The sequence below is a fragment of the Coregonus lavaretus genome (assembly GCF_964263955.1).
Source record: "Coregonus lavaretus genome assembly, contig: HAP1_SCAFFOLD_5583, whole genome shotgun sequence".
In the NCBI taxonomy this organism is placed as follows: domain Eukaryota; kingdom Metazoa; phylum Chordata; class Actinopteri; order Salmoniformes; family Salmonidae; genus Coregonus; species Coregonus lavaretus.
This window is the reverse complement of record NW_028166813.1, coordinates 26,694-37,500: the sequence shown is the minus strand read 5'-3', so window position 1 is coordinate 37,500 and position 10,807 is coordinate 26,694. Positions and strand designations below refer to the sequence as shown.

At 40.6% G+C, this 10,807-nt stretch overlaps 1 protein-coding gene and 1 long non-coding RNA gene across 2 annotated transcripts in view; both read left to right on the top strand.

Annotated features, from left to right (window-relative positions):
* LOC311114282 overlaps nucleotides 1-227 on the top strand; it is a 1,073-nt gene extending 846 nt beyond the window's left edge. Inside the window, exon 3 of the long non-coding RNA XR_014611089.1 lies at nucleotides 41-227. This is a non-coding gene — a long non-coding RNA (uncharacterized lncRNA). The remainder of the gene's footprint in view (nucleotides 1-40) is intronic.
* Nucleotides 228-5,508: 5,281 nt separating this feature from the next.
* LOC311114281 (polymeric immunoglobulin receptor-like) lies at nucleotides 5,509-7,877 on the top strand (the record flags this gene model as incomplete). The annotated part of the gene is made up of 6 exons (XM_084189537.1): nucleotides 5,509-5,572; nucleotides 5,756-6,061; nucleotides 6,409-6,735; nucleotides 7,041-7,080; nucleotides 7,520-7,578; nucleotides 7,828-7,877. The coding sequence occupies 6 exons, from the start codon at nucleotides 5,509-5,511 to the stop codon at nucleotides 7,875-7,877; spliced, it is 846 nt and encodes a 281-aa protein (XP_084045663.1).
* Nucleotides 7,878-10,807: the final 2,930 nt, after the last annotated feature.

The following is a 10,807-nucleotide window of genomic DNA, read 5'->3' as shown; positions in this document are numbered from 1 at the left end:
GTTGTGAATGTGACTGAATGTTACACGTTCTCTCCAGCAGAGGGCAGCAGCAGCACAGCAGTGACTGACTGAGTGACCTTGGTGGAGTCCTTATCCTGGAAGGACAGCCCACTCCCCTCTCCTGGGTCTCAACATCTATCTGCCTCCAATATGCTTCTGTCATACCTCTTAACCCACCCCAGAAAGACCCCTCTATCCTTTTGTGTCCATAAACTACTGAAGACAGTCTGCTGTGTAAGTTTTCATTGTCACCACATACACTATCTGTTATAGTAGTTATGTGTCACCCACCTTTTACCCTTGTCACTTGTTTTTTACATGTTCATCTTATTTATCTTATGTAACTAGTCAAATGTCCAACACCTGTAACTAATCATGATCAAGAGTGTAAATTAAATGTACAAGCTGTGTAACAAAATAAATATGATGATGATGCTGAATACAAAATGTGTTGAAATGAATATGTTTTAGGTTAAAACTAGACCATAGAATACCATAGCTGATATCTACCACTGAGGGGGTTATGTACATTAAAACAGAAGCAAGAAGAGAGTTAAAAACAGTGAGATCTATGAACATTAGGACGTAGAGTTATGCTCTTTTATTTTTTATAACGTCCAAACTGAGCAATCGGGTGAGAAGGGCCTTTGTCAGGGAGGTGACCAAGAACGTGATGGTCACTCTGACAGAGCTCCAGAGTTCCTCTGTGGAGATGGGAGAACCTCCCAGAAGGACAACCATCTCTGCAGCACTCCACCAATCAGGCCTTTTTGGTAGAGTGGCCAGACGGAAGCCACTCCTCAGTAAAAGGCACATGACAGCCCGCTTGGAGTTTGCCAAAAGGCACCTAATGAAACAAGATTCTCTGGTCTGATGAAACCAAGATTTAACTCTTTGGCCTGAATGCCAAGTGTCACATCTGTAGGAAACCTGGCACCATCGCTATGGTGAAGCATGGTGGTGGCAGCATCATGCTCTGGGGATGTTTTTCAGAGGCAGGGACTGGGAGACTAGTCAGGATTGAGGTAAAGATGAACGGAGCAAAGTACAGAGACCTCAGACTGGGGCGAAGGTTCACCTTCCAACAGGACAGCGACCCTAAGCACACAGCAAAGACAATGCAGGAGTGGCTTCGGGACAAGTCTTGAGTGGCCCAGTCAGAGCCCGGACTTGAACCTGATCGAACATCTCTGGAGACACCTGAAAATAGCTGTGCAGTGACGCTCCCATCCAACCTGACAGAGCTTGAGAGGATCTGCAGAGAAGAATGTGAGATACTCCCCAAGTACAGGTGTCCAAAACTTGTAGCGTCATACCCAAGAAGACTGTAATCGCTGCCAAAGGTGCTTCAACCAAGTACTGAGAAAAAGGTCTGAATACTTATGTAAATGTGATATTTCAGTTTTACATTTTTAATAGATTTGCAACAATTTATAACCTGGTTTTGCTCTGTCAGTTTAGGGTATTGTGTGTAGATCGATGAGGGGGGAAAAACTGTAATCATTTTTAGAATAAGGCTGTAACGTAACAAAATATGTATTTGTAAGTATTAAAAAAAGTATAACAAAATGATTTGATTAAAAATGTAATTTGGCCTTGCTGCTATTATCTCATAGAAACACATTGAATAACATGTTCATAAATGGCGAATCAGCTAATCAAAAAATGAATTAAAAGGAATTAAGTGTCTGTCCTATATCAGAGCGATAGAAGAAAGATTAGGATGTTTTTTTATAGATTTGTAAATGTTTTCCACTGGTGGGTGAATAAAACACACACACACACACACACACACACACACACACACACACACACACACACACACACACACACACACACACACACACACACACACACACACAAACACACACACACAAACACATGCAACAAATCCTCTCCTTGTTGAATCAGAGCCTTGGACTACTATTCTGTCTTTACCTTCTCCAGCTTTAATGGAAAATATAAATGCTTTGCTGCAGTTTTTTTTATCGCTATGGTACTATTTTCACAAGTATGTGGTACATTTTCACAACTCTTAGTACAGAACTCCAAACTGGTCACACCTGTAACGCAGCCAGTCTTTCATTCCAAACCTGTTGTTGTGCATTCATTTGTATTATAAACATCTATCATCACACAACCATTGATTCAAAATATACGTTTATTGTGAAATGTAATGAGAACATTGGTTTAATCACCAAAACACAACATAATGAATTTAGTAGTTTTAACTACCAGTTAATCCAATAGCAAACAACGCAGGATATGTGTTTCAAATCGCCCTTAGAAGTGCTGAAAGTAATATGCTACAGTACTGTCAATTACAGCAGATTACACTGTTTTCACATTAGGCAATACACTTACATTACCCAACTGAATTGACAGAAAATGTATAACTTCCATAACATTTTTCCAATGTATAATCAAAGGTGTGATCAATGAAGACATTCAATGAGCACATTGGTCTGAATTGATGTCGTGGCATGCCTCATCAATGGCCAGAAGGAGGGTGACACGCTCATGGGGATGTTGATCGTACACCTTCCACCTCCATGCTGAAAGAAAATCCTCAATAGGGTTGAGGAAAGGAGAGTATGGGGGAAGGTATAGGGTCATGAATCGGTAATGGGCCCGAAACCATGCCTGAACCACATCTGCATGTTGGAACCTGACATTGTCCCACACAATGACATAGGTGACCCCTTCACCTTGACAGGCCTGCTCAATTTCATTGAGAAACACAATGAGGTGTGCAGCTTTATAGGATCCAAGTAATGGCCTACGTCCTACACCACCATCTTCAGAGGAAGCTGCACACATGGAGATGTTTCCCCCATGTTGTCCAGGAACTTGGACGGTCGCCCGTTGGCCGATGAGACTCCGCCCACGGCGCTGAGTTTTGGCCAGGTTGAAGCCCGCTTCATCAACAAAGATATAATTCTGATGGTTAACAGAATCATCACCATCACCCTCTAAAACATATTTGGTTTAGTTATTTTTACAGTATTGTTTTAATGTGATACTGTGAAGTAGCTGTGCATCAAATAGTAACAGTAATACAGTATATAGTGCTGTACCTGAACATACTCGGCCCACAGTTGTTTCACCCTGTCGTTGTTTCTCTCTAAAGGCACCAGGTCAATGTGTTTCATAGATACCTGCTGCCTCTTCATAAGGTGGCCGATTGTTGGTAGGCTGATGGATGCCACATTGGCAAAGATGTCACCGTTCTCCTCAATGGCCTGCTTTATTTCAGACAGCCATATGTCATTCCTGGCCCTCACCATTTCCAACACTGCTGGTCGGTCAGCACACAGCCACGGCACCACAATGGGGTCTTCTGTCAATTCTGATGGTAGAACAGAGTATACTGTCAATAGATCACACTGTAAGAATATTGTAACATGTTTTGTGAATTTACATGCATTACAATATATCATATAATGTACATGTACTGTTAAAGCATAGTGCATATCCTACAGACTTACCGGTTTTCTTGGCGAAATGTTGTCATGATTGAACTGACAGTTGATCTTTTCAGATTTGGGTGAACTAATCAGGCAGCCTCTGCCATGGTAAGGCCTCTGTTTACCACATGGTCAACAACGATGGCCCAGACATCATTAGACACAACAGTTCCCTGCCCTCTGCCTCCCTCTCTATCTGATGTCCACCTCTTTGACGTCTTTGACCTCTTTGATGGGTCTAATGCCCACCACTCTGATGGCCCCTTGTCCACGAGCTCTTTGATTTCTTCCTCTCCCTTGCTGTCTATCCTGCTCCTTGTTAAAGAACTTGCAAGTGTTCACACACCCCCTTTTCTATGGTGACCAATAGTGGTTGACGCTATGGGAAATCAATTAGTACTAATGAATATTCATTATGTATGGTTATCATGTATCATACATGTCATTTAGATGTTTATACTATACAAACACACATTGTATTTATGTGGTTCTCTAAATCCATATATATTAGACAAACCAGTTTAAAATCTATAGGTCTACCAAACTGTTAAGTCATTAATCATTAAGTGCCGTTGAATTAGGTGATGGTCAAATGTTTTTAAAGAAATGAGAAGAGAATCATATGAAATGTATTGTGAGCATTGCATTGTGAAAGGCAATTACTTTATATGAAAGGTGTTTTTAGATGAAACACTGGTAAGTTACTATGTGATATTGTGTGTTGTACTTAGTCAATTGAAAATGTGCTTAAAGTTTTTTATTTTATTGAGTTTTGTACTAAGAGTTGTGAAATATTACCACATATGTATGAAAATTGTACCAAAGCAACCAAAAAAAGTGAGTTTGAGTGTGAGTTTGAGTGTGAAGTAGTTGCTGTGTTGGAGCCAACAGTAGAACACAAAGCTCAGTATTTAACATGACGTCATGGAATGAGTTTAGCTGAAACTTGTAGCATTCTGGTAATGCAGCTTCCTGAACTAACTTTAACACTTTGGCTTGGAGGACATCTGTGGTTATGAGCTGTACATGACAAAGGGTTCATTTCCTGTATAGAAGAGGGATAAAGGGGCCTCCCAATTGGCGCAGCAGTCAATGGCACTGCACTGCAGTGTTGAGGTGTCACTACTGCCTGGGGTTTTATCCCAGGCTGTGTCACAGCCAGCCATGAGCGGCAGTCCCATAGGGCGGTGCACAATTGACCCAGCGTCGTCTGGGTTAGGGCAGGGTTTGGCCCGGGGGCTTTCCTTGGCTCATCGCGCTCTAGCGACTCCTTGTGGTGGGACTGGCGCCTGCAAGCTGACCTCAGTCGTCAGTTGAATGGTGTTTCCTGCGACATATTGGTGCGGCTGGCTTCCGGATTAAGCGAGCAGGTGTTAAGAAGCAGCGCGGCATGGCAGGTCATGTTTCGTAGGATGCATGATTCGACCTCTGGTCGGGTAAAATTATTACTAAAATCTTTAAAAGAAGTGGGAGAGAGACAGAGAGCGTTCTTGTTGAACGTAAAACCACATCAGACTGGGTTGTGGTCCGGAGGACCCTGAACCGTGACCTGGTTTAAAGTGAGAGTTTGTGGAGGTCTTGGTCTAGTCCCCATCACTACATCTCTGTAGCACATGACCCCTCAAATCTATCAATGTCTAGCACATTGAGAACATTTATCATATAGTTTCTTATCTACTGAAATATTGAATTTGCCAATGTGGTGTATGTCGCCCAATTATCGAATATTTGTAATCATTAGCAGTCTATTTTTCAGTAGAGGGTAACAGGATAGTAGTGACTTTTGGTCCCAAAACCCTTAGAGAAAGCTGAAATATATTTTAGTGACTATGATTTTGGGGTTAAACTAGTCTATACACTGCAATAGTTGCTATCTGCCACTGAGGGGGCCATGTACACACAAACAGAAGCAGGAAGAGAGTTACAGACAGTGAAGTCTATTAACATTAGGAAGTAGAGTCATTCTGGCTGTTGCCTTCGTCCTTGACACACACTTGTGCTCAGGTATCATATTATATACCAGGCAGACTGAAACCTTCACATGGCTCTTCATCTCTCCCTCCTCCTCCTCCTCCTCTTCCTCATCCTCTACAGAGTATCAGCAAGTATGTGTAACATGTTTCTATAAAGGGCTGAAGTCCAGTGGGTCAATTCACTGTAAACACGGTGTAATAAATCTCAATCATTAACAAGCTGTTTTGTAGTGTATAAGCAATGGGATTTTTATTCTGCAGTGCAGATTCTGTTGAATTCCAACCTAAATGTGTTTTGTGTTGATGTGTCCACAGTGAGGTATGTGTCTGTGCAGACAGGAGGCTCCATCACCATCCCATGTCACTATGATCTGAATCACATCAACCATGTGAAATACTGGTGTAAAGGGTATGATTGGAAAAGTTGCTCCTCTCTAGTACGCAGTGACCATCCTAAGAGCAGTGGTAATGCCTCAATCTCTGATGACATCAACCAGAGAGTCTTCACTGTGACCATGACTGATCTGGAGCCAGAGGACTCTAAGACTTACACGTGTGTTGTGGAGATCAATGGAGGACCAGATATCAGGATACAACGGTTCTACCTGTCTGTCACTCCAGGTAAGATCCCTGCAACTCTTACAATTCAGTAAAGTAGAATAGGTAGTTCTCAGTAATGATGAGACAATCAGAAATAGCCTGCTTCCACAAACTAAATGACTGGTGTTCTCATTTAATTTCCTGGTAACTGGTTCCTTGTCTGGTAACTGGTATCACCATTATTGTTCAAGTTGACCTGAAGAATGCTTTACGTTCTATATATGTAGATTGTGGTGTAAACTTTGTTTAAACTCCGCAGTGGTCGGTTTTAAAACATTTTTATTTTATAATATTAATAATAAAATACTTACTAGAAATAAAGTTATGCTGCTGAGTTCTTTCTTTGGTGTCTGTACCTCTGTGTTCAGGTACTCCAGAACTCTATGTGGACCAACAGGAAGTGACTGGAGTTGAAGGAGGGAGTGTCACTGTCCGTTGTTACTATAGTAACTCTGGAGATATAAAGTGGTGCAGGATGGGTGGTGATTGTGTGTCGTATTCTGGGACTTTACATGGAACATCAGTGACATTAAAGGAAATCAGTCTGGCCAACAACAGAACAGTCTTAACAGTGACTATGAGTGGACTGAAGATGGAGAACACTGACTGGTATTGGTGTGAAGTGGGAGAACTAGAGATGCCTGTTCACATCACTGTCAGTCAACATACTGCAACACAAATCATCACTGCTATCAGTAAGTACATTCTGTTTGGGTCACAAAAATAGTTTAATGTCCATAGTTACTTCACATCAAAATGATTTAATTTTCTTACATTAGTATCACCCTGAAAATATGTGTTTATTCCATGATTTACTTCTTGACATAGATGATATTCAGTGAAAATATGCTACTGTTTTCATAATCCTTGACAGCAGATTCACTTTGTTTCATCGTCTGAAACAATTTTGAATATTGACTATGAATGTGATGTTGCTATACAACCTGACTCTCTGGTATACCAGTAATTTCATTAATGGCATTGTTGTTTTACCTCACAGCAACCCAAGCTGAGGGGAACATGGAGGACGTCCACCAGAGGTTATTATCACTCATTCAGTTGTATTATCCCACATATTATGGCAATTGGCTGATAATATGAACACAAAGAAACATTACAATTTTATCATACACTACAACAGTTAAAGCTAACCAAATACCCTCCCTAAATGCATATAGAGACTGTTAGCACTTCGTCTTGGTAGAACATCTCTGTGGTTGCATTGTGAGACGTAGCAGCAATGTTGGTGTTATTCTCACTCATTTTGAAGGACAAGTTGCACACTTTAAAAACAACATTATTTGTATAGTAATAATCTCAATAATAATAATGTAAACTTCCACACATGTGAATAGCTAAATAATTGTTCCATTTATCACAACATTGCAAACAACAAATTATCACTTTCACAAATGATACATTTATAATGATCTAATTTAATTGTATTTTTAATTAAAGTTCTTCTATGTAATCCATCAGGTCCATAGATGTGAAAGTCCTACTGATTCCTTCTGGCATTTTGGTGGTGGTGACAGCTGGTATCCTAGTCACATGGAAGATGTGGACAAAGCATAGTAAGTAGTCATTTTATGTGAATATAAAAACGAGAATAGTTTAGAAAAATACAAAACGTATTGTCATTGTGAACAACAGTATATTGCTTGCTTGTGATTTATCTTGAATGACACAAAGTATTTAGAGGAATTGTCTATAAGAAATCCATTCAGAGGTATTATTGTACTATAACAAACTCAGAAGTAATTGACATCTCCCTCTCTTTATTCCAGAGGACAATAAGGCCAAGGACCAGACAAATAACAACTCAGTGGTAGGATAAACTTATTTTATTATATTCTATTATTTTCAACCATCTGCTTTTCTGTTCATGATTTGGGATCATCTACCATTTAACTCTAGTGTTACCTCTTCAGTTGGTTATCAATGAGTTGACATAAAAGGTACAACTGAACCCAAGGTCTTATAGCACTCAAGATGTTGAAAAATGCTGTTTAAAAGACAGAGAACAGGAAGTTGTCAGTTCACTAAATATATCTGTGACTGCATCCTATCATGGAAACAAACTGTGGTTTAGTTGATAAATAGACAAGTCCTGTTTCTCTTTGCTATTTATTTCTTTGCAGTCTGCTGACCCTGAGCAGGACATTACATACAGCATAGTGAGATACACCAGAGAAACAGCACAGCAGGTACAAACTGAATAGACCTGGTTTAGGTCTGTGGAGATCTTGGACTAGTACCAATCACTCCATCTCTGCAGTGTGAGCTTGGGTTCTCTCTCTCTCTCTCTCTCTCTCTCTCTCTCTCTCTCTCTCTCTCTCTCTCTCTCTCTCTCTCTCTCTCTCTCATCCCTGCAGTGTAGACATATGGCCACATGCATCGTTGGTCTTAGACAACATTATGGCTGTTTGCATCTGTTTTAGAAAACAGTTGTATTTACAGTATAATTTTCTGTCTTGGAACAAGCAATAGATAAATGTACACTATAACAATACAACAATACATTTTTGTTATCTGGGTGTCTCTCTTACAGCAGTGTCACGCCCTGGCTCTGGTGACTCTTAAATGTTGAGCCAGGGTGTGGATTTGCTATATTTAGTTTTTCTATGTTTTTGTTCTAGATCGTTTGATCTGTTGGCCAGGGTGGTTCCCAATCAGAGGCAGCTGTAGCTCGTTGTCTCTGATTGGGGACCATACTTAGGCAGCCTGTTTTGCACTAGTCTTTGTGGGATCTTGATCCGTAAAGGTTTGTTGTGTTATAACCTCAGGACTTCACGTATCGTTTGTTTGTTGTTTTTGTCTTTAAGTACGTTAAATAAAAGTATGTACGCTTATCACGCTGCGCCTTGGTCCGTGTCTTCAGTCAACGATCGTGACAAGCAGGCCCCATTTCCTGAAGATGATGATGATGTCACATACAGCACTGTCATCCCCCAGCACAAGGCCCAAATAAACATACAGACCTGTCACGATCGTCGTATGAAGCAGACCAAGGCGCAGCGTGATATGCGTACATCTTTTAATGAGTACTTAAAAGACAATAACAAAACGATACGTGAAGTCCTAAGGTAAACAAACACAAACCTCTCCGGAACAAGATCCCACAAATAACAAGTGCAAAACAGGCTGCCTAAGTATGGGTCCCAATCAGAGACAACAAGCCACAGCTGCCTCTGATTGGGAACCACCCCGGCCAACATAGAAACACATAAACTAGAACATGAACATAGAACACTAAACATAGAAACTAACACCCTGGCTCAACATATAAGAGTCCCCAGAGCCAGGGCGTGACAAGACCATGGTAAAGCTGCTCTGCTGATTAGCCACAGCTAGTATTATGTTATCAGAAACAACAGTAGGTGATTGTTTCCTCAGTGTTAATATAGTCATGGTTATGTCACCATTATACCTATAGGCCTAATATATCACCTTTATGTCACATATCACAATTACAACTGTCTACACTTTTAATTTCACTGAGAACTCTGTTTCAAACTGTACTCTCCATTATAACAGAACTGTCCCTGTTCACCTCTCTACCTGTTCCTCCTCTGTAGGCAGCAGAACCAGATGATAATGTGGTCTACAGGTCACTAGCTCTACAGGTGACCACACAGGTCAGTGTTGGTGTCTCCTCTGTCTGTTGTACCAGATGATGCTGATTTCTCACAAAGATACAGACAACACCTCATTGCTGTGTGTAGTAAACTTCACTCTTTAATCACACAAATCTTTCTTAGTCTTTTTATTTTGCTGCATGAAAAACTGTATCATCACATTGTGACCAGCTAACCTAATTGTTTTCAGTGTGTATCCATAACATTACAGTGTGGAGTGTGCCTGGGTTTAGGGTGAAGTTGCCACTAGATGCTGATCTTGGGTCAGATTAAAAAAAAAATCCCACTTAAGTTTAAGGTTAGGATTGGGGGAGGGGAAGCTGATTCTAGATCTCTATCTATTGGAAATGTCACCACAGTGAATGTGACTGAATGTTACACGTTCTCTCCAGCAGAGGGCAGCAGCAGCACAGCAGTGACTGACTGAGTGACCTTGGTGGAGTCCTTATCCTGGAAGGACAGCCCACTCCCCTCTCCTGTGTCACAACATCTATCTGCCTCCAATATGCTTCTGTCATACCTCTTAACCCACCCCAGAAAGACCCCTCTATCCTTTTGTGTCCATAAACTACTGAAGACAGTCTGCTGTGTTAGTTTTCATTGTTACCCCATACACTATCTGTTATAGTAGTTATGTGTCACCTACCTTTTACCCTTGTCACTTGTTTTTTACATCATCATCTTATTTCTCTCACCTAATTAATTGTTCTATGCCTGTAACTAATCATGATCAAAAGTATAGATAGTATAGTATAGTAGCAACTATGTATAATAACTACTGTACTGCGATAATAAAATGTACTATACTGTCTATATTGCACAATGGACATCTGTCACAACTGATGTGTATTTTTAATGGATTATCAGATAAAATTGAGTTAATCATGAACATATAGTTAACATTCTTTGTGGCTAACTGAATTTGGCCGTTTGTTTTTGTCTCTCTCTTCAAACACAGTGAAGGGAGCAGCACCAGGGTTGAATAGAGTTTGGGCTAGACCTTTGTCTCCTTGGTATCTTCTTGATTGATTACATCATGAGGGGATGAGGTTTGTGTAATTTAGGGCCTTGTCATGTTTAAACTAAACATGAGTGTGTGCAAGACAGGGGAGCGGGTGATTGGTTGGAG